General features: G+C 46.7%; 1 protein-coding gene across 1 annotated transcript; it reads right to left on the reverse strand.

Moving 5' to 3' along the window:
* Window positions 1–198: 198 nt before the first annotated feature.
* Window positions 199–23,419, reverse strand: OSCP1 (organic solute carrier partner 1). The gene is made up of 10 exons (XM_037499816.2): window positions 23,203–23,419; window positions 12,642–12,796; window positions 10,072–10,239; window positions 9,457–9,537; window positions 4,655–4,758; window positions 4,090–4,218; window positions 3,550–3,619; window positions 1,832–1,971; window positions 813–876; window positions 199–572 (listed from the first exon to the last, which is right to left on the reverse strand). Exons 1-10 carry the CDS (start codon window positions 23,312–23,314, stop codon window positions 456–458), a joined length of 1,140 nt encoding a protein of 379 aa, XP_037355713.1. The 5' UTR covers window positions 23,315–23,419; the 3' UTR covers window positions 199–455.
* Window positions 23,420–24,148: the final 729 nt, after the last annotated feature.

A 24,148-nucleotide genomic window follows, 5' to 3' on the forward strand; every position in this document is an offset into this window, starting at 1 on the left:
AGGTCCTTGCCCTATCCACTAATTTCAGACTCACAAGGCTGAACACATCCCAGAAGGCTTCAAAGTTTCGTGACATCCATTGGCGTATGTGAGCTGGTGGTCACCCCAGTAAAGCTGTAATTAAAAGTGATAGTTGTAGCACCCCCTTACCAACTTGGGGGCTTGAACCTGCGCCTAGATTGTTTGGCATGGTTGCCATAAAACCAGAAAGAAGGTGGAAAGGTCCCATTTAAAAGGCAGAATATATTTTGCTGAAAATAACATGTCTGTTGTATCTCCCAGAGCACGTGCCCCTGAGGGACAGGCACACTTCTTACAACACAGACAGGAATGAAGGAAAGGCTTCACTCAGTCCCAAGCCGGCAGCATCCTTTCACTGCCTGGGGCACCCCCTAGGGGTGCCGGTCAAGCAGCCTTGCTGCCCTCAGGGAGGGAGGTGCGCCTGGTCAGGGCAGCTACAAATTGTCCATCATGGCAAGCAAATCATCCCCCTTGTTGGTGCTCTGCTTCGGTTGGTCTGTGATCTCAAACTCCCCCATGATCCGAGCCAGCTCTTTGTTCCTCTGCTGGTCCTGTTAGAGGAATGAGAGAGACAGGGCACAAGGCTGTGTGGGCAGGACCGCCTCTGGGCAGCAGCACCTGCCGTTGATCCCACCTCTGTGAGGCACTGCAGTTTCTCACCTGTGAGTTGGAACAGGGACAGTGGTTGCATATTGATTAGAGAGAAGGGCTGGGGGAGGAGTGTGACTTTCAAGGCTATAACCAGATGGGGAGGGGAATGAGATTTCACTCGCTTAACTCCCTGTACACACCTGGGTTGCCTGTATGTTGATAACTTCATAGGATAACTCTTCTGGCCTGGTCAGTGCGGCTTGTCTGCATGAGATGGTAGAGAAAAGGGTCAAAGGTTAAGGTTTCTCCCTGCTAGCCCAGCAAACTGGTACTAACAGTTTGGCAAACTGTCTTTTCACGTCTCACCTTCTGCCATTTACTTCCTTTCACTTTCCCCCATCCCCATCCAATACATTCAAGACTCCAGAAAGTCAAGTTCTTTTATATCTCTATGCCTTTGCACCTACTAAACCCTGCCAAGAATGTTTTCCCCCCTGCTCGGCTTGGCAACCTTCAAGACCCAGATAGGATGCCAGCTCCTCGGATCAGCCAGCCACGTTTCCTCCACTAGTGCACTGATGACACCGCACTGGAATAACTTAGGTACAGATTCATCCTTCCACCCTGCGGGGAGCTCCCGAGGACAGGCTCCAGATCTTTTGCTCTGGCTCTGTGGCCCCAGCACCCACCATAGTAGTAGTGCACAGGAGAGGTCACAGTAGAAGTGCACAGTAGAGGTCTGTTCAATGGCTCGGGGAATAGAGGCCACCCCCACCACAAGTGTTTGATTGTGAGGAGGCACACAGGAGATAATGAATCAAAAGTGTTCTGTGGGCTGCAAAGCACTGTAGGATCTGGGTGCATTGCTGCCATTAAGAGTTTTAGGGGAGACTATTAATCTCAAAGACCTCACATTCCAAGCGCCCTCTGGTTTCTTAACAGACTATTCTTAATATGACTATCTTCATGACCAATACTTCTTGTTCCACTGCGCTCTGCTAAATAGAATGTTGGAACTGTGTTTGGACTGAACCCAGAAGGTTCAGGCTTTTTAATGCTGGGGGATTCTTCTTTAACTAGGATATCGAATCTGCTGGTATTTCATTTTGAATCTTCACATCTGTCTGTATGTGTCACTGGTTTATAACTGACACTGTTTGGTTCTTATCACATTTGCAATTTTCACATATGCCTTTAAAGAAACAGGTTTAAAACATACTCCTCCTCTTCATCAGTGGTAAAGAGATTCAACCGGAATCCTGGCTCTGGACCACTGGGTTTCTTAATCTCCATCCCTCCCATCAGCCTGGCCAAGAAATTCAGCTCTTCTTTAGCAAGAGGGTTTGGAGCAATGCTTTCCTGCAGAAACAATTTCATGATTTTTAGCCACATGAAGGTGATCACATTTCCTGCTGAGACCCCAGAGGCCCAGGGTGGTATTATAAAACAAGGCAAAACAATAACTGTTGAAATTATTTCTGGGAAGAACTGGGTCCAAATAAAGCATAGAAAACAGGCGTAAGAAAAAGAGAAATAATTCACATCAGAAGCAGAGGCACTCTAGTCAGGCAGCCAACCAGTGATTTTCACACTTTCAAGATGAGTGGAAGGCCCCAGGGATCTTCCTTCTCCTCAAGTGACCTTCCTCCTTGAAGGAGAAGAACATTTGCTTCCTCTTCAGTCAACCTAGTTCCCTCAGCATTTACCCAAGGCCTTAGTCAAGGTTCCAGCACTGAGGGGACTCCTGCTGTCGGAGCTACCATACTGCCCTCCAGTGGTGGAGGCAAGGAACTTGCCCCCAAATCCATTTCCTCCTCCCACTGTCTTTCCCTACTCCAGCCTTCACCCCTCACAACCCAGCTAACCTGCCTTCCCCAGCTCTTCCCTGGCTCTGCCACTCTACATCTAAGATACAGTTCGCATCTCTTATTTCTCTTGCTTGAAACAACCCCCTCTGCTCGTGCCTGAAGGACCAAATCCAGAGTGTTGGAGCCAGTGTCCTTGTCCAGTGGAATCTCTGGCCACTGGCTTATGCCATGATTCAGCCACACGGGAGAGACGCTGCCTCCTGACTCCCTCTAAACTGTACGCTCTTTTGCCATCTGTGCCTTCGCTCATACTGTCACCTCTGGCTGCAGGCCCATGTCTTCCTCTCTGCTATTTAGTATCTCATTACTTGAGAGCCCCATTAGACTGCTGAAGGCCCTTTTGATCCCTGTTCCCTGTCTCCCAATCCACTGGACTGAACAAGTGTTCTTCCAGAACAAGTCTTTGTTCAGGAGACCCAGCAAGCTCTTCTGCTACCTCCTGGAGTCATTGGTCTCTGTGGTCCTTTTCCCTAGGGGACTATGGGCCCCTTAGGGATGGGACCACAGCTAAGCCAGATTTGTGTCCCTTTGCACCCAGCCCATAGAAGCAGCTCAATTAACATCTACTGAATAACTGAATATTCTATGACATGTCCTATGGCTGGCTGGCAGCCAGTTTGGTGAAGGATTGTGAACGTGGAATTCAGATAATTGAAAACTCCATTTGAATTTAGCTACCACCTCATTCTCTAGGAGGCATTAAAAATGGATGTTTTACTTATTTATTTTTTGAAAAGGGCTATTTTAGTGATCAGAACACACAAGCATGGGACTCAGCAACAGTAGACCTCATGGCACTGGTACAATGCTGTTTTCACATGTCCTAGTGTGTGGTTCCTGCTTAATTATGGTGGTTGAGCCAAGCCTAAAATTACCTAATTAGTCAGATCACTGGAAGTCTCCATGAGAAACTACAATTAAAAACCTGCGAGGCTGAATCGGGTAGATTGCAAACAATGAGGGAAATACTGGCTAGCTTTGAAACCTAAGCGTTCCCACTCCTCTCCCTATCCTGACTTTTACATCGAGAAATAAGCTCTGAGGATGAAAAAGGGAGGCAGAAGCTCACCTGTGCTCGTGAAACTAAGTTCTTTGATGCTCCAGACATATGGGTTTCTACAGGCCGATTCACACTGTACCTGGTGTCAACAGAAATTGGTGAAAATGCAGTCCAAGCTTTTACACCGACTTCCTTCTAACCTGTAAACAGAGCTCATTGCTTTTATTTTAAGACATTACAAAGTATCCAGAAAGGTACTAGGTATACAGAATTCTTCTAAGTGTGTGTCCACTATTCAAATTTCTTCCCAAAGAATACTATCTGAGGAGGTTGCCTGGAAACGCCTCCTTTGCAAAGCAATGTGTATCACTGGAAAAAAACCCACAAATGATACATGAAGTTCAAGCCTTTCTGCATCTTTGTGCAACAAAGGTTTTGGCCAGTTCTCTTTCGTGGCTATTTAAAATTATTTCTCTTTTCAACCCATTGAGGTGCCCTTTGAAAAGGACAGGGCTCTGCATGGATTGTTTCTAAGCACAAGTCAAGCACAATATATAGATAAAGTAACTTTCTTGGACTTGGATTCATAGGAAGGGAGAATTTGCTTACATATTAGTTCCCAGTTGCAGAACTCGGTCTCCATAAAGTTCAAAAGAACCTTCTTTGGGTGCACTGACATAGTTTCCACCATGCTTGAACTCTACCTTCTTCACTTCATCGCCTTTGTGGTTGAACATTCTACAATACAAAGCATGACATGATGGAATGTTCTCCAAGCTTGGGTAGTCCGGGAGGCTTCTTTATTCTTTGGACTATGGGACACAAAGGAATTCATGCACTCCTTCAAGATAAAGATGTTGGTTGTGGCAATAACAACATAAGAAGAAAAACAATGTTTACTGACTGAATGTTGTGTGCCAGGTCCTGTGTCAATACTTTAGAGCATCCCTATCTGATTTGTTTCTCACAGAAACCATTTGGTAGATGAGGAAGTGAATCCTGGAGAACAGGGAAGTTTGCTTCAAGTCTACTACGTGGCAGAGCTGGGATTAGAACCTGACCTTCTAACTGCTGAGCTTTACTGAGGGGAGGGAAGGGACCTGCTTTGGTGGTGGTCCACATAGCGGCTTTTGGTACCCGCACATTGGTTTGATGATTACTCTTGGGAATTCACCTGATGATTCCGGGAACTTCAGTTCCCCAGGGAACGGGCCCGGACACTGGCAACACAAAGCGACCATTAGAATTCTGAACTTTGTCCTTCAGAAATATGGACACCTGGGGGAAAAAATATACTTGTTGTCATTTTTCCTGCTATATTTTTCATAGACATAAACATTTCGAGGCTGGAAAGTGTACAATGGCTTGGGAATGCTATCCAGCAAGGCCATAACAAGAAGAGAGGAAAACTCAGCACAGCTAACACCTACAGTTACCATGTGGTTCAAACAGAACTTCATTTGAGACTCACAGCACATCTTCCACAGGGGTTCTATGACCCCTGTTCTAAAGATGAGGAAGCTAAACTTCACAGGATGAAGTGGTTTGCCCAAAGAAAACAGGGCCAGGAATCAAAACCAAGGCTGCCTCCCAATTCTACCCCATTCTGTGGTTCCCTGATCACTTTCTGTACAGCTGTGAGGCTGGAGCTACATGAGCTCCACGGTCTCCATTTATAATCAAGGAATTGGCAGCTCAGGGGTTAAGATACTCTCTCCAGGCTGGTCAGCTTATAAGGGGCAGAGCTGAGGTCTCAAACCCTGTTTTTTTTTTTTAAGATTTATCTATGCATGCAAGAACTGGGGCACAGGCCAGAGGTGTGGGGGTTGGGGGGTGAGAGGATTCACCAGAGACAGAGTGGGGAGCAGAACAATTAGATCTACTGACTACACTGCTGAGGGGAGCAGTGGGCGAGACAGGAGAGGTCTGCTGCGCCATGTGGGTCAGCTCCCTGGCTGGCCGGGGATTGAACTCGTGCTGCAGAGGCTGCGGATAGCTGGACAGCACTGAGATTGTAGCCCCTGTGCCACCACGGAGGCCCCAAACCCTGTACTTTTGACTCTGGAGCCTGAGCTCTTAGGCACATGCTCAACTTGTAAGAAGGGGTGGATCCAGTGGGTGAGTTTGAAGATCTTTTATGAGACTGAAAACGCCACATTCTGCTATTTCTGCTCCCTGATTTGTGCATTCTGTGATGAGGTCTTGGTCGGATTAAATGCCATAAAGAGTGTAGTAGTCAATCAGTTTTATTGGGTCTTAGCTTCCTCATCTGTAAAATGAGAACAACTTGAAGTTCCCTTCAAATTCTAAAATTCCATAAGATTGTATTAGTCATATCATCAGGAACAAGCACCTGCTACATGTAAGGCTGTGGAAATGCAGGGTGGCAAGACTTTATAAGCTCGTTCTGGCACGCTCCTGGCTCAGCCAGCTTGCCTCCTAGCTTTGGGTTTTTGGTAAGTCATACCACCTTTCTGTGCATTAGTTTCTCTTTGTTAAACAGGGAACTTGGGTTAGCGTGATAGCTAAACCAGATAATGGACAAAAAAGCACTTATCACAGAGCCTGACACATAAGAAGTGCTCAATAATGGTAGCGAATATTCTCAGTATTATAGTCTAATTGGATACAGGACACATGTAAAATGGAAAAACTGATGTTGTAAAGCAGGAGATGCTGAATTCACATGCACGTTAGCCCACTGACAAGGACTGCAGGCATGCAAGTAGGTGGGGGTTACTGGGTTGGCGCTGGGCATGGAAGAAGGAGGATGTGAAGACACTTCAGCAGCAGACATGGGCAGGCAACAGGTATGTTGGGGGGATAGTGAGTAAACTGGTTTGATCAGAGGGAGTTTGGCTGATGACCTTTAGGGCATTTTTAACTTTGAAATTCTGTGACACGGATGTAAATACAGGCAGGGAGAAAGAAGTGGGGACATAAATATATGTATATCTCCATGTTGTTTCCTGATATTACAGAAAATGGGTCACAGGATGAGGAGTTGTGTATTTGCTTTTGTTAAACAATGAGCAAGGGAGATCAAAGCTGTATTTTTGGGATTTAGATAGTTGGTTTTACTGATAAATCTAAAAGTTATCAAGACTTTTGAAAAGAGAAATCTGTTGAGGCAATTATAAATTGCAGCTGAGCAGAAATATCATTAAAGACTGGACCTAGAAAACCTCCCAGATGTTATAGATCAGTGGTTAAATATCGTCAAGATACGTGATTCCTACTTCTCTTGATGAACATTTATTATTTCATTGCCTGTTCATTTAGCAATTAAAGCCTAATATATTTTGCAGCTAATACATTTTAATGATTTTATTATAGTCTTATTATTAGGAAAGTCTTTTCATTATAATGAATTTTATCTGGTCAGAACTGAGAAATCAATATTGCTGCTTATATTACCACAATCCATAAAATAATGTCTGATAACACTATGATGCAGAGTTTTTCAATATTTTAAAGCAATGCAAAATTTAATCCTATTTGTTCTTTCATATATTTTATTTAAATCGATGACTGTTAGAGAGCTTAATTATATTGATGTTATTTTTCCACCCGTGGCAAATAAAATTATTCATGAGGGTTAAAAATAAAATTGGCATCAGAGTCGAAACCGATTTATCTTCCTTGGTCTGTGGAAAGGGAAAACTAAGCAGGCACTAAACATCTTCTATTTTTTTTTTTGAATTTAATTTTGTGAACAGGTTACCCATGTACATATACAAGATTCAAAAAGTTCAAGACCATACAGTGGGGCCTAAGTGTCTCCCCTACCCCTGCCATGTGTCTCCATGCTGCCCTCCATTCCCAGCAGGTGACTGCTGTGACCAGTTTCTAGCCTACCCTTCCAGATGTCCTCACACTAAACACATATAAATAAATATGTATGTTTATAAACGCTGTTTCAGTTAATCCTCCCAACAATACCTCCTAGTGCAGGTATTATCATTTCCACTCTTCAGATGAAGAAACTAAGGCTCAAGGGAATTAACTTGCCCGAGGTCATAGAGCTGGGCTGGAGTTGGGACTCAAACACAAGAGGGTTTGACTCGAAGGCTGGGCTTCTTCTGTCATGTCACCTGAGAGTGTTAGGTTATGGGAAGGTACAAAATCCTATCTGTGGATGACAGGCCCCAAACCCAAAAGCTCAGAAATGTGTGTTAAAAGTTAGGGTGGGGGTAAGGGGTTAAGACACAACCTATGAAGTTGTCCACAGCCACTGCAGTGTGAGTTCGATCCCCAGCCAGGGAGCTACCCACATGGCGCAGCAGACCTCTCCTGACTCGCCCGCTGCTCTCCTCAGCAGTGTACTTCGGTCCTTCTGCCTGTTCTGTTCCCTGCTCTGTCTCTGGTGAATCCTTTCACCCCCCACACCTCTGGCCTGTACCCCAGCTCTTGTATGCATAAATAAATAAATCTTAAAAACAAGTTAGGGTGTAGAATTGTGCAGAGTAGGCATGACAAGAAAGGGAAGGGACGATTGGGAGACCATAGCCAATAGAAGTATGCAGCCTGAGCTGGGCTGGTGGCCACAGGAGGGCATGGGTATTGAAAAGACAAATGCCGTAGGCCTCAGAAGTGGTGAGATAAAGACCAGAGAGGGGACTCAAAGGGACTCTGGGTCTGAGCAACGGGCATGAAGGGATGGTGGTGCCTCAAAATCAGGAAGCTGGGGCAGGACTTGAATTTTGGAGATTTGTTTAGCTACCGACTTTAGGCCGTGAGCATTGGTGGGCAGCCTCGTGGAGAGTTTCAGCACATCTGTGGAGACTTGGTTCTGCATGGCAGGGGAGGGAGGTTAGATTTGGAGGTCTCAGGGGAAGGAGGTGGTCACCAAAGTAGGGAGGAAAAATGATTCCCAAAGAGCAGGGGGTAGGAAGGGGCTGAAGGAGAAGGTTTAGAGGCAGAAGGAGGGAGACGAAGGGGTAGTCACTGAGCTAGACAAGGGGAGGCTGGGACAGCACAGTGCCCTGAAAGTGTCTGGGAAAGGAGAGTTTTATGGAGTAGAAGAGCAGCCTCCTGACAGCGTCAGAGACTTAAGAGGGCAAGACGGGGCCTCCCCATTGGCACAGCGGTTGAGCGCTGGGTTGCGAAGCTGCCCGCAGCCTCTGCAGCGCTGGTTCGATCCCCGGCTGCTCCCCGGCCACTGGAGGAGGGTCCCACATGGCGAGCAGACCTCTCCTGCCGCCCGCTGCTCCCCTCAGCAGTGTACTTCGGCCCTTCTGCCTGCTCTGCTCCCCGCTCTGGCTCTGGTGAATTCTCTCACCCTCCCACGCTTCTGACTGTACCCAGTGCTTGTATAAATAAGTAAAATAAATAAATAAATAAATAAAAATAAATCTTTAAAAAAAAAAAAAAAAAAGAGGGCAAGACGATAAAGGCTTGAGAAAAAGCTTTGGAACTGAGATCAGGGTGGTGGCCTGGAGAAGCAAGGGAAGAATCCATATTTTAAAGAAATACACAGGGTCACTGGGAAGGAATGGTGGCATCAGTGTTTTCCTTGGCCCATTAAAAAACTGAAGAGGGCCTCCCCTGTGGCGCAGTGGTTGAGCACTGGGTTGCGAAGCTGCTCTGCAGCACCGGTTCGATCCCCGGCTGCTCCCCGGCCACCAGAGGAGGGTCCCACATGGCGCGCAGACCTCTCCTGCCGCCCGCTGCTCCCCTCTGCAGTGTACTTTGGTCCTTCTGCCTGCTCTGCTCCCCACTCTGGTTCTGGTGAATTCTCTCACCCTCCCGCGCTTCTGATTATACCCAATGCTTGTATAAAATAAAAATAAATAAACCTTAAAAAAAAAAAAAAAGCTGAAGAGCTTCATTATCAGAAAGTTTATCATCATGGAGCCAAACACCAAGGACATCACTAACTGGACAATCTCAGCCCCTGTCTGCCTAATGATTTGTACCTCATTTCCCCAGGACCCGGCAGTCGCTAGGTGCTGCCAGGGCTGCCCATTCACTTACCCGGATGTGCAGGTCCTGGAAGAAGATGAGGAGTGTCTGCCGGATCAGCTGGAACTCCCCTGCAGAGAGGCTTCCATATATCTGCCGGAGGCAAAGCAGCAAGCAGCATTTCACTTTGAGAAGTGAGATGAGAAGTGCAGACAAGCAGGGGTAGGCAGGTGCTTAGGGGTGGGAGCCAGACAAGCAAGGGGAAGTCCTGGCTGCCAGGGCGAGATGGGCAGCAGGGGAGCCTGCCCTGCTCCTCCCCAGATGGACAGACCCCACTATGCCAGACCCGGGCAGGGGCACACTTTCCTCTCTTGCTGCCTACAGGCCTGGGGCAGCTGTTCCTCAAGATTTAGCAACTATATACCACTGATTCCCTTTCAGAAAAGCTAGGAGCCTAGGCAGGCTCCGTATTATTGCTTTTCCAGTTCTGAAGGCCCCTGTAAGAAGGCATAAGATTATAATGCCTTGTATTACTAAAATGGATACCTGTAGATGTTTAGAGTTTTCGGTGAGAGTGGGAGACTTTGCTATTCCTCATCCTGTTCTCTGTTGTAGAGTCTGTCTGTTCAGCTCAGAGGAATGAGAGCAAGGATCGGGGCTGAGGGGGTGAACTGATGATTCTCTTACTTCAGTCAGGTGCCGGAAAGTCTCATCCACTTGATGAAGGATGGTCGGAGAGTCTTGGATGAATCCCTTGATGGCATCTAAGTGATTGAAAGTGACGAGCAACACATCCTTGGGACGGGGGCACAGCAATACTTGATATTTGAAAGCCATTGTCATCAGGTCATAGAGCTGCCAAGCCACACAGGGACAAAATCAATAGGGCTGTGAAAGCAGGCATCAGAACTTCCAGACAATGACTCAGTCAAGCATTTACTTGGGCTTATTATTCAGTCAAATCCATTATCACTCAACCCAAGACACTTCTGGGAGTAAAATAGGGTGATGTTAATAATGAGGCCAGGAGCCAGCCAGGACATTCCCAGTGAGTGGGATTTCTGGTCAGCTTACACAAAGTCCTACGCGCATGCTCCAGGACTGGCAGCGGTGGGTCCCTGGAGGTAGCAGACCCGCATTCAAGCCCTCTGTTGCTGCTAACTTAACCCTGAGTCTAAATTTTTGCATCTGTAAAAAATATTCCCCAGTGTTCCAATGTTTCGGGGCTAGAGAAGCAAATGAGATGGTAAGTGTGAAAGTGGCAAGTGTAAAGTCCCACAGCCCCATCAGCACAATTTGGAAGGATGACCAGTACTTAATATGTATCAACAAGCCCCCTGCCTGGCACAGCAACCCAGAGATGAGGAATTTGAGAATCAAAGAGGTCGAAAGAGGCTTTGCGGAGGAAGAAAGCAGCCGGCTTTCTTGCTGGAGGGAACAGCATGAATGATGAAGAATGGAACAGCCTGAATAGAAGGGACAGTTTATATTGGGGGTGATGGGAAAAATTTGGGGAAGCATGGCCAGATTAGGATATTAAAGGTTTTAAAAACACAGATAAAATAACATAGCCTAGACGTGGTAGGAAGCTAAAGTTTTCTGAGCTGATAAGAGGAAAGTAGTGATTAAACAGTTTGGGATGAGACGATGCGAAGGCACAGGGAGACTTGAGTCAGGGAGATTAACTAGTACCGGCTCCTCAGAGGTTTGCAACAATATCTATTGATTGTATGAGCGAAAGAAATTTTCTCGGGGTAATCCAGACCAAAGGCCTGGAATTAAGATGGCGAGGATGGAAAAGTCAGGGAAAGGAAGATCATGTAATACTTGGAAGGAAAAGCTATCATGTTTAGTGAGTGTCTGGATAGATGAGTGTATCCAAGATAACCGCAGCACTTTCAGCTTAGTGTCTAGGAAAAGGAGGACACTGATGACGGGGGCAGCGAGGCCGGGAGAAGTGGGGGACAGGAGGAACCATCTTGGGGGAAAAGGTTACAGACACAAGCAGGGTGGCAGTAAAAATAGAAACTACTGCCACCCGAGTTGTGGCCCTCACACTGACACTCAGGCCTCCTCTGACTCCATTTCATTTTTACAAGAACTCTATGGGGGTAGGTATCACCCCACTTTAAAAAATGAGGACATTTGCCTAATGTGGCATCGTAGTTGGTAGTAAGTGGCAGGCTGAGAGACGAACTCAGGGTCCTGAAGCACTCCTGCACAATCCCATTTCTCCTACAAGCAGTTAGCCAAGATACACTCAGTGTGGCATACGACGGGAACCGCCTGCTGCGTCGTGTTGGCGATGTGTGTGTGGGGGGGGTTGTGGGTGTATGGGGGCGTATAATACTAGACACTACACTTGATCTTAGCCAAAGCGCCGAGAAGCGATGGGGGGCGTATAATACTAGAGACATAGAGTCGGAACTCTGCCATCACAATCAAACCTGTTGTGTTTGTGATACTGTACTAGGAATGCAAGCCCAGAGTTAATCAGAAAGTTGGGGGTCTCACCGTTAGATACCGGTAGAGCAAAGACTTGAATCCAGGTTTTTTGGTTCCGAATTCTGTGTCCTTTCTCTGTGGAAACTTTAACCTTTATGATGACTGAGGGAGAAGAGCAAGCAGATGTGGAAGGTAATTAATGTCCCTCAGACATTCATGCTGCAAGAGGCCTCCTCTCTATACTTTCCTATTTGCATGGACGTCACTAAGCGCCATCTATACTCGAGGGGTGGAGTTATGCTCTACATAAACTATTTGGAATTCTTCTGAACAGCTTTGTCTATTCTCTGCCTTTTATTTATTTGGGATTATTACTTTCAGAATCAGCGGACTCTAATACTTGTCTCCATAGAAGTAGATATGTGTACAGAATAAAGACTGAGCAGTTCTGAATTTGTTATAGAAAAAAACAAAACACCTGCTTTGCAGAGCTGAGATTTGTTAAGAACAAAGCAGAATTAAGGTTTTCAGGATTGGGGGCTTACATGGGGTTAAGGTATTCATAAATGCAGACATTGAAACCAGCAATTTCTTTGGACAGGTACAAGGACATAAGCAACAGAGGGCCTGGTGCTGTTGACTTGGAGATTCTTCCCAACTCTGAAGCTTGGTAAGAACAACTAGCATTTACAAGGGCCTGTTTTTTGCACTATCCTCTAAGTCCTTCATTTGACTCCGGATCTCATGTAACATCCACCCAAATACAAGAAATGCAGCTGGGGAGGGTGGGACAGAGGCAGCTTCCTGCTCACCTTATCCATGCTGGCCTGGTTCAGTCTCATAATGGAGGCATGGGCCAGGCGGTCGTAGACAGTCCTCAGGGCCTTCTTGGAGTAGAGCTCTTGGGGTTTGAACAATTCCTCCATAAACTTTCGATTGAACATGGTTGAGATGATGTCATTCAGAACTGCAGAGATGAGAGAGAACACAGCTGAGCCAGGTTCTGGGGGAAGGAGTATTCACAGGCGCTCTCTGTACGAATGGGATGGAGGGGCTGGGCTCAGGCGGAGCAGGGATGCCAGTGTGCTTGGGGAGATTTGTGTCCCAGGGCAGAGGGGGGAATTGCACAGGTGTCCCAGTAGAAAGCAGGGTCCAGAGTGCTTTATGAAACCCTCTCAGGGCAAACATAAATGTGAGAACATACAATGTGTGTTGCTTCAGAAGTTACAAACCACTGTTGTATATATAATCTTACTAGATGATAAGGGCTAATCTTCCTCTTTCTTTAACAAAGAATCCTATGGCGGGCCTCCCCGGTGGCGCAGCAGTTGAGTGCTGGGTTGTGAAGCTGCCCGCAGCCTCTGAAGCGCTGGTTCGATCCCCGGCTGCTCCCCGGCCACTGGAGGAGGGTCCCACATGGCGCGCAGACCTCTCCTGCCGCCCGCTGCTCCCCTCAGCAGTGTACTTCGGTCCTTCTGCCTGCCCTGCTCCCTGCTCTGGCTTTGGTGAATTCTCTCACCCTCCCGCGCTTCTGACTGTACCCAGTGCATGTATAAATAATAAATAAATAAATCTTTAAAAAAAAAAAAAAAAAAAAAAAAAAAAAAGAATCCTATGGCATTTTTGATGAGATCGCTACCTTAAAATGAGAAATAGCAGCACTCTTTGATTGGGTTGCAAATCTTTAACACTTTATAAAAATATTTATTTATTTATGTATACAAGACCTGGGGTACAAGCCAGAGGTTTGAGGGGTGAGAGGGTTCACCAGAGACAGAGGGGGGAACAGAACAGGCAGATTGACCAAAGTACACTGCTGAGGGGAGCAGCGAGCAGCAGGTGAGACAGGAGAGGTCTGCTGCGCCATGTGGGTTGCTCCCTGGCCAGCCGGGGATTGAACTCTAGCTGCAGTGGCTGCGGACAGCTTCAGAGGTTGCATCTTAATCCCTTGTGCCACCAGGGAGGCCCCTTTAACATTTTTACTAACTGAAATTTTATTTAATGGGACCAATAATGATATCTAACTTTCTTTTTTGCAAAACATTTCATGAAAATAAGCAAGTTGACCCACTGCTTGGAGATGAAAACATTTCTAGTGTTGCTACAAGATTTGTATTTAGATTAGCATCAACCCAGAATGCCTTGACTTCTGTATTTCTTTTTTTTCCCCAAGATTTATTTATTTATGCATTCAAGAGCTGGGGTACAGGCCAGAGGTGTGGGGGGTGAGAGGATCCACCGGAGACAGAGTGGGGAACAGAACAGGCAGATTGACCGAAGTACACTGCTAAGGGGAGCAGCGGGTGAGTCAGGAGGGGTCTGCTGCGCCATGTGGGCTCCTCCCTGGCTGGCCAGGGGATCAAACTCATGCTGCAGTGGCTGTGGGTTGCTTCATAGGTGGCATCTTAACCCTTGCACCACCAGGGAGGCCCTCTGTATTTGATCCTAAGACGGAAATGACAATGTGGCAAGATGTCTTGTCTATTGTTTAAATGGAAATTTTCCTGGTGAGAAGGGCCTAACGAGCATGCAAGCCAAGTATCTCTAATTCATCACTCATCTGTCTAGACTTATTGTCTTGCCCTGGTTGAGGAAAAAGGAACAGGTATGGTTGAACATAGATTATTCTTGCTTCAGCCAGATATATTTGGGCGTAAAGGTGGGGTATATAGATGCTGAGGGTACCCATTCACAGTCGTTAAAATTTTTTTTAAATTACCTTTTATTTATTTATGCATACAAGAACTGGGATGCACACCAGAGGTATGGGGGTGAGGGGATTCACCAGAGATAGAGTGGAGAGCAGACAGGTGGATTCATTGAAATGCACTGCTGAGGGGAGCAGCGGGCAAGACAGGAGAGGTCTGCTGTGCCATGTAGGCCAGCTCCCTGGCTGGAGATCTAACTCAGGCCCCTGTGGCTGCAGGTAGCTTGATAGTGCTGAGCCCTAACTCCCTGTGCCACCAGGGAGACCCCAGTCATTAAAATTTGAAAGAAAACCGGTCACTTAAGATAATTATACAAAATTAATCATTAAACACGAGTGGTTATTCCCAAAAGATATACAGGCCTCTTTCTTTTGCCACATGAAGGATGCACCAGGTGAGTGGCTGTGGTCATGGACCTCAGAGGGTGAGGTCATGCTTTCAGGTACTCTCTCACCTTTAAATAGTAGCTAGAAGTACCCTGAGGGCACAGGCCAGTATTTTAAAGCACCTCAGAGAGCATTTTCAGGGAGAAGGGGGAGCTGAGGGTTGACTGTACTTAAATCTTTTTTTTTTAAAGATTTATTTTTATTTATTTATGCATACGAGAACTGGGGTATAGGCTAGAAGTGTGAGGGTGGTGGTGAGAGGATTCACCAGAGACAGAGTGGGGAGTAGAACAGGCGGATCTACTGAAATACACTGCTGAGGGGAGCAGTGGGTGAGACAGGAGAGGTCTGCTGTGCCACGTGGCCCCCTGGCTGGGGGTCCACCTCAGGCCTCAGTGGCTGGTGATAGCTTGATAGTGCTAGCCTTTAACCCCTGCATCTCCAGGGAGGCCCTGTACTTGAATCTTAAATGGAAGGCCTCAGAGAGAGGGCAGGGGGACAGAGGATAGGAGAAACATTCCTCCCTGACACTGTATAACAAAAGAAGTGACTGTGACTCCTTACACAAGTGTTGCATTCACACTTGACATTTGGATTTTACTCTTGATTTTATCCTATTAGTGAGGAAGAACCAAATGCAGGGTACCCCTCCCATCTAACAATGTCAGTCCACTGTAACCTCCCCTTCACTGCACTCCTATTTCCCCAATGTGGAACCTGAGGACATAGTAACACTTTTGGATCTGCCTCTTGCATGGCCTGTTTTATCAGCCTAAACAAGCAAGGACCTGAATAAATGACATTTTCCTTATTGCAACCTATATAAAATGTAGAATTTGCAAGGAAATACGTACAACTGAAAAGCCATCCATAAGGCCTCAAAGGAGAGTATTTGAAGAATTTTCCTGCAGATTTATCTAGGCCAAGGAAGAGTGCCAGAGGGGAAGAATTCCGGGCTAAAGAATAACATCAGCTCTGATTATATTATGACTTACAAAGAGCTCCCATTCATCTAGGTGCTGAGTCATTTCTCTAGGGTCTTTGAGCCCTGAGCAGGATCTAGGAAAATAGATCCAAATAAATCAGTTCTAAAAGAAAGAAAATCCCAAGTTGATTGTTAGCCACTCTGGCAAAGTAAAAAGCAAAATGAAGCCTCCCCTCTCCCCCCAGGGAAGTAATAAGTTATATATCACCATGGTGCTTAGCACAAGAACATCTGGAAAGTTCCCATTGGAGAGAATACGGCAGGCCCTGTCTCTGTGGGCAGAGCCTTGAAAACAAATGCCCCCAAGGAGGAAATGGCAGTTTTAGGGTTGGGCCCCAGCATCCAGGGCTCCCACCTCTCATTTAACTCTTTGGAAAGAACATGGGGGCACACATGAACAGGCTTCCATGGCATGCGTGCTTCCCTGGCTTTTGGTTGAGGGAGGCCTCCTCTGAGGAGTTTATCTCCTGAGACAAACCCAGGGCAGTCATGTATTTAAGTGGCTTCAACCAGATCCATCTGTCGGTGTTTGTTGTTGGTGCTCACATGAGCTTGGCATAATTTCACGAGGCAGGAATGTACTAGGAGCCAGAGGCCATCAGGAAGAGACCAAGGGAGGGAGGGATCAGAGGTGCATCAGGAGGGTCAGGAACCTCGTTCGCAGCTTATCAGACTTTTAAGCCCGCTGTCAGGTGGTGAGTGCGGTTTCTGCTCATTATTTGGAATGCCTAAGTTAAAGTAAGTTCCAGGGACTCAACGACATATCCCAAAAGCCTTCAGAATGCACACTTTTTGCTTGAAATTCTGCCACGTGTCAAGAGGTGGGCCAAAAATTGCTCAAGAGCAGTGGAAAAGGATGGTTGTGAAATATAAGTGTATCAAGCACTTCAATTGGGCTTTTCTTTGAGTCTGGCCTGATGAAATAATTCTCTTGATGAAAGCCACTGAGTTTTAACCAAGTACTGCAGCTGTAAATCCAGTTGTTTGTGGGAACATGCAAGTTAAGAGACAGAAAAGTAAGAGGGTAGAAAGAGACAAGCTGCTAGTTCGGGACGGTTGCCTTGCTTCCAGTCTTTACTGGGCCCCCGGGGCTGGGCTTATTCTATTCAGGACAACTGAGTCTCAGAGGCTTAAGGCTAAGTATACCCAGTTGGCAGTGGAGTCGAAGTTAGGCTGGGACTGTTGAATTCTACCGGCTATGTTCTTACATGTGATGTGTGTGGTCTCCTGGGCATCCTTGGCATGGTGAGAGCACCAAAATGTTGTGGATAATGACTGGCCACATCCATGAAGGGCACCCAAGTATCAGGTGATGGGAGGGGCTTGTGACATTTAGAGGTTTCTGAGAAAGGCTCAAGTTTTATTTTGAGGAATTGGCAACTTTTTCAGGTTTGCGGCTACTGGTAGGTGAAGGGGAGATGGAAGATTGGCATGATAAGGCCATATTGCATGCATGATGTCATGCCTTCTACCCACAGTCTTGGCAGCCATGCAGCCACATGCTTCCATTTTTCTTGGTATCTCTGTGTGCTGAGGAGAACCACTCCAGGGGTCACTCAGGTTAAAGCTTAATTCTTTGGCTACCCAATACTACCGGAGAATTGTCTTAAGGACTAACAAATAGGACAGCCTACCCAGAAGTATAGCTACAGTCTACCCAGCTGTCTCTGCAAAGCCTGGAACTGATGAAAGGAGACAAGATGGTCTTTTGGTTTTCACCTTAGATGCTGTATTGATTTAAGTAAAAGAGCCAAATGTTTAACTGGCTAAAGAGAAACTCAAGCCTAGTTTTACATTTTGAAATATCTAGGGCGGTCCCACCTTAAGCCCCACTGATAAAGGACTGAACCTATGGATGTAGACTGGATTCATGCAGCCCAGAGATAGCATACCTCGTTTTCTGTCCACCTCTGTCCATTCATCTACATGAAGCATATAAAAAGAAAACACCAGTTCATGAAGCAAGAACATTATTTTCAAGGAGCCTTTAAAAATACCAATTCCAATGATCTGGTCCATGAAACTTGACTTCTCAGGTTTGCTTTTATGCCAAATGTAAATATTCTGCCTTCCACTTGAAACGCTTAAAAGGTTGATGGATGAGTAACAAATTCCAACAAAGTCTTGGAGAGGTTATATATTATAGTGAGTGGCCTAGGGGGAGAGGAAACTCAGGAAGACTAAGTACCTGGGATCCTTCTGGAAAGGCTCAGGAAGTCATCTTCTCTAACAGTACGAGGATGGATATCCTTTAAAACAAGACTTTTAACTTCCATGGAGGAAGAATAATTTCAGGCCAGGTAGAGAAAGGAATTTTTTTTAAAGATTTATTTATTTATACATATAAGAGCTGGGGTACAGGCCAGAGGTATGGGAGGTGAGAGGATTCACCAGAGACAGTGGGAACAGAACAGGCAGGTTGACTGAAATACACTGCTGAGGGGAGCAGCAGGCGAGTCAGGAGAGGTCTGCTGTGCCATGTGGGTTAGCTCCCTGGCCGGCTGGGGGATCAAACTTGTGCTGCAGAGGCTGCGGACAGCTTTATAGGCTGCGTTTTAACCCCTTGCGCCACCAGGGAAGCCCAGAGAAAGGAATTTCTTTTTGAACAATCTGATTTATTTTTTCATTTATTATTATTATTTAAAAAATATTTATTTATTTTTTAGAAGAAGTGGGGTGTAGGCCAGAGGTGCAGGGGGCGAGAGGATTCACCAGAGACAGAGTGGGGAGCAGAACAGGTGGATTTGCTGAAATACACTGTTGAGGGGAGCAGCAGGTGAGACAAGAGAGGTCTGCTGTGCCAGGTGGGTTAGCTCCCTGGTCTGGGGATCGAACTCAGGCTGCAATGGTGGGCTGTCACAGTGATAGTGCTGAGACTTAACCCCTAGTCCACCAGGGAGGCCCCTGATTTCTTTTTTATTAATGCAAGATTTCCCTTTCTAGAGTCTAGATGGAAGTGCTCAAATCAGAAAATTTGAAGTGTGAATTAAAAGGAAACAATGCCTTTGTTCATACCTTTACTTTTCATATATAGATGTGCAACTTTGATGGAAAGAGGGAAGTAATGACAGGACCACTGTAAAGCAAGGTCCTGAGGGCAAATGCAGTTAAGGAGATGCCAGAGGATGACAAATAAAGGAAAATGTGTATGGCTAGAGAAATCTGTGGGAATCAAGGACCTTTATGGGTTGGGACCCCACTCTATCATTTCCTAGCTATAGAACTTCAAGCACTTTGTTTAACCTCATATTCTTCATCGGTAAAATGGGATCACAATTGCACCCTCCTCAAAGGATTGTTGTGGGGATGAAATGGATTAATACCCATCATGTACTTAGCTGGCCTCTCTCCTAGTTCCATATTCTTTGCTGCAGGACACCAGACACCATCCATAAAGGGTGAAACTTTTTTCCCTAAATTTTTTGGGGGAGATTTCAATCTGGAAAAACCACCCCCTAGATAAAAAGTTCTATGCACATTCATAATTAAAAACATTTTGTATTTAATGGTCTCTTTTGGAAACATTTGCCACTTGATGATTTCAGATGTTATACTCAAAGGAAACAAGTGTTTTCAATGCAAAAAAACAACAGCCCCTAAGAGACCAGTCTGAAAGCACAGCTAGTTCCATGTCCTAGCTGGCTGTCAGGGTTCCCACCGAAGTCAGGCTTCTCTGGGAAAGTTCACCATTGTTCTTCCACAACAGTCACAGACTTTTGGAGAGAAAACATTGGGCAGGAAGCCCCGAGGGGCTGACCTTCTTAAAGCAGATACTAGCTTCTTTGGCATAATGTCCACATCTTTTTCTTTCTTTGCCATGCATTTACCAGGTAGCTTGCCTGATAGGCTTGTGGGAATTCGCAGAGATGGAGTTTCTACCCTCTGGAAGGAGTGTTGGGAACAGAGGTGCTCACCTACCCCCAGGGACAGTGATTGCCCATGGTTGACAAAACGGAGTTGGTAATGTGTGCCCAGGGGCACCCAGGCACTGCCCCGGTAATGACGCTGAGCTCCAGCAGAGGTCTCTGTAGAGCTGTGAGCTCCTGGCCCCACCCTCCTGAGGATCCAGGGGAAGGTAACCCCTGCCCTGTTTTTCTATTATTTCTCCAGATGACTTGTTGGTGACAATTCCACTTTAGTTGTATTTTGAGTGGGAGACAGGTCCAAACTATCTGGAGCTGGCTATTGAATTGTAACTAAGAATAGAAAAATAGAACTTCACCACCATTTGGTTGTACTATACTGTGATCGGCAACACTGGGGTGGAGTGGGGTGGTAAGGGAGTCACTTAATGGTTCTATACCTCAGTTTCCCCTTCTGTAAAATGAGGACTGTAAATAAAAGGAAATAGGGTCTTATTTGTGAGTATTTGTGAGAAAAGAAGAGTGAGGTAAAGGCAGCTTTTATTATTCTCACTATTGCTTAAAACGTAGGACAACATCCAATACGCAACACTCAGAAGTTGCCCCATAGAGACAGCACTTCCTTTCTGTTGAATGCTGAGCGAGAGAGGCTGAGTTGTGGGGGAAAACTGCAACATTGGCAGTGGCCTTGAGGGAGCCAGATGTGCTCCAGGAGCCCAATTAGTTGTGTGAAGTAATGAAAACATCTACAAGAAATACGAATTCCACTGAAAGCTTGTAGGAGGCCTAGTTTGCGTGTCTGGTGTTTTCTAGGCCTCCATGCACAGGCGTCTGTCAGAGAGGCTCCTGCTCCCACAGCTACACCGTTTCTAAACAGTGGCACATGAGGACTTCACAACTTTTTGAAGCCTCCTCTCCTTCCCCTGCATTCTCACTCTGCCTTCTACAACCCCACCAGCTACCTACATCCTGGCATTTCTTTTATAAAATCAATGGGTATAATGGATATTTTTTTTAGTCCTCTTTCTCCCCTTTCACCCTTCAAAGCCCTCCAGATTCTGAAACCATTTCCCCAGGAAGGCCAGCAGAGTGCTTGGTTAGTGAAGGTCATGTTGGCTAAGAGTTTTGGAGCCTGTGAGCTGGGTTCAAATCTTTTACTCTTCCCTCTTACCAGCTGTGTATCCCTGTGCAGATTAGCCTTGGTTTCCTTATCTCTAAAATGGGGATGGCAGTATTACCTACACGATAGGATGGCTGTGGGGATTACAGAGAAGACCTTGGTGCATGGTAAGAGCTTTGTGTTTATCATTGTAGTAATTAGGAAGCGGTATCCCCCAGTTTTAGAATAATTTCTGCACTGGACCAATCTACAGCCTTATAGCCAGTGAATGTGCAGAAGGGCCTCTCACACGAACACCTGACACTCATCCAAACTGTGGAAGGAATGAGCGTGTAAATGTGAATTACCAAGGATGGCTGCAACTCCCTAAAGCTATCTCTAGCAAACCCAGAAGGACTATAGTTCCTGAAGACAAAGGAAGCCAGTCCCCTAAGATCCCCAGTCTTGCCCAGACTTCTTGAAAAACAACATGTACTACTCATTGTGCTAAACATGTTAAGTACATTCACTCATTTGATCCTTACAACTTTGCTGTAAGGTATAATATCATTCTTCTCCCCATTTTATGGAAAAATAACAGGCTTGTAATCACACTCCAAGGTCATACACCTAGGTAAACGGCAAAGCTGAAGTTGGGAATCTGTAGGACTCAGGAGGGCTTGCTAATTTACACTGCTTTCCAAGATGCAGGCTACTGGCCCAGGAACTACCTGTCAGTTCCCTGGTGCTATCAGCCTGACAGCTACCCCATCACAGGAGCCAAGGAAAACCACCTTCTTCAGGAAGAAATAGCATCATCATATACAACAGCCAATTTAGACGATCAGTTCAACAGATGTTTACTGAGCCCCAATTTATATTTTGGTCTAGGCATTGTGGTAGATACTGGAACACAAAGGTGAGTAAGACAATCACGTGGGGGAGGCAAGTACATACACAGACCATTTCAGCATCTCAGGCCAGTGATATAAGGTAGAGAGGTACACATGGGCAGCCATGGGAGAATGTGCAGGCCCTGTCCCCAAGTAGGGGGACTTCCTGAAGATGATTCTTTAGCTGAATAATGCAGAATGGAAGCAGAGTTACTAGTATGAAAATGGGAGGACTGGGTAGGATGGGGATTACCAACATGAAAAAAATGAACAAGTTTGGTATTAAGATACAAAGCAGGAGGCAGGCAGTGGTGGGATTGCAGAGGTGGACAGTTATCAGATCAGGAAGGGCCCTGCCATGGACTTGGCTACCAGCCAGACAGCAGTGGAAAGCTGACAAAGAGTTCTAAGTAGGGGGGAGTATGGACAGATTTGCATTTAGAAAGCTCACTGACAGCTGTGTACAGAATGAACTGAGGGGGTCGTGCTATAGGGATTTCTTTTTCTTTTTATGCATGGACTTGGAGTCAATTGCACAGACACAATAGTGAATACCTGAATATGTATGCTTAGCAACTGAATATGTATGCTTAACATCAATTGAGCATACAGAGCCTGTTGAAGAGGATACATGTTTTAATCAGTAGCCATGTCAGCTACATTTAAATCTTCCTCTACCTTGAAATATAATATTTCCTTCATGCTTAATCCCAGAAACTTGGTGAAAACTTGGTGAAAGTGGTTGTTCGTTGAGAAGAGAGGAAAAGAGGGAGAAGAAAAGGGTGCAGAGAATTCTGGGTGGTCACTGAGGATTAGCTGTAAATGAGGGACATTTTGCATTTTAGAAATTCTCATGTGATTTTTCCACGATTGCACTCTTGCAAAAACCGTGAAAGGTATGGCATAACTTATTTATCTATGTTATTTCAGAACCCCAGCTTTATAAAAATACCTTCTGAAATTAGCAAGGCTGGCCTCCAGCTTATGAAAGAAAATATTACACAGAGGAAAAGAAAATCGGAACCTGGTTTGGGGGGGTGGGAAGAGAGGACGAGGATGCTGGGACAAGCAGAGCATTCCTACATTTGGGAGAAATGGTTATCAAGAGACCATGGGAAATCATCCCCCATTTCGAGGGGATGGGGAAATGAGGGGTAGGGGTTGGAGGGGGAGAGTAAGGTAACCTAACAATAGCCATGGGGGGGGTTACATCCCTCTGCTGTGAATGGATATTTTTGGGAGTTGACTATGGAGGAGCTGTGGTGGTGAGGCTGTGGCGTTGAGAGAAAGGTCCCTGGTTATAAAAGCGCAGTGTGCATGGATGTTGGTCATTCTGTAAAGGGGTCTGGCTGTGAAGGTCTGGCTGTGGGATTGGGGCGGCAATTTGGGAGACGGGCTGCGGGGCATGGGTCTGGCTGTGCGGGCCGGGCGCCTCTCACCTTTGCGGGCCTTGTCTGCTGGGATGTTCTGGGCTCGCAGCCGCTGGTCCAGGATGTAAAGCATCTCCCCGCCCAAGTTCAGGAAGAGCAGCGGTAGCGTGCGCAAGGACATGGTGCCGGAAGCGCGCAGGGTTGGTGAAGAGCCCTGGGGCTTGGTAGCCAGAGGCCTGGAGGCCCGGCAGCCGCGTCCCTGTGACTTAGTTGCTAAGGCAACGCGGCGGTGGGGAAAAGCAGCCAATCAGCAGGCGGTTTGTTGGGAGGCGTCCGGGGGCTGACTCTTATTGGGCTGGGAGACGGAGACCCTTTGGGTGATTGGTGGGCGCGGGAAGTGCGGGTGCCGCAGACCCTGGGCCGGAAGCGCGGGTTTTGAGTTTCTTAAGACCCGACTCGGCGCCGAGGAGTGGGCGGGGGGCGCGCGGCCCAGCTGGCTTCACGCGACCGCCCTCGCCCTCCCGGCCGCGCGCCCCGGCGCCACGAGCGAGGAACGCTCACGCGGGACATCTTTGCAGCCCACGGACCTGGGCTTGCGTCACGCTCCGCTGCTACCTAGCCGTGTGGCTTTGGGCAGGTGATGTGAGCCTCGGCCTGTGCCTTCGCAGAGTGGAGGTGGCGCCCACCGCACAGGGGTGCAGAGAGGAATCCATGAGATCTTGCAGAGTGCCACGACTTTTGTTTTAGGTGGAATTATTTGTGTCTGGAATGAAACCCTGGAATTATTTGCGTCTCCATCCTGAAAGCCGCTTGGAGTGAAGCCCCACCGGGTTTCAGCCTCTGGAGAGGACACGGTGTGTTCTCGTGTCTGCCCCCTTCCAGAGATGCGCGCTCGGGGCTCTCGGAAGTGCCCTCTGTCACTCCTGTAAAGCGGCCTCCCATCCATTTCTCCGTTTTGAGGGCAGGACCCGGACTTGAACTCCAGTATCACCTTCCCGCCATCTGCTGTCCATTT

The sequence above is a fragment of the Talpa occidentalis genome, unplaced genomic scaffold, assembly GCF_014898055.3.
Source record: "Talpa occidentalis isolate TD23 unplaced genomic scaffold, MPIMG_talOcc4v2.1 talOcc4.9, whole genome shotgun sequence".
In the NCBI taxonomy this organism is placed as follows: Eukaryota; Metazoa; Chordata; class Mammalia; order Eulipotyphla; family Talpidae; genus Talpa; species Talpa occidentalis.

Bases quoted from the DNA above. Each gene is read 5' to 3' on its own strand.
- OSCP1 (XM_037499816.2), bottom strand. From the start codon at position 23,314: ATGTCCTTGCGCACGCTACCGCTGCTCTTCCTGAACTTGGGCGGGGAG. The intron at 10,240-12,641 runs GTGAGCAGGAAG...GTGGCTTGGCAG, and splicing joins ACCAGGCCAGCATGGATAAG to CTCTATGACCTGATGACAAT. The intron at 4,219-4,654 runs GTGAATTCCCAA...TTTGTATTGTAG, and splicing joins GAAGTTCCCGGAATCATCAG to AATGTTCAACCACAAAGGCG.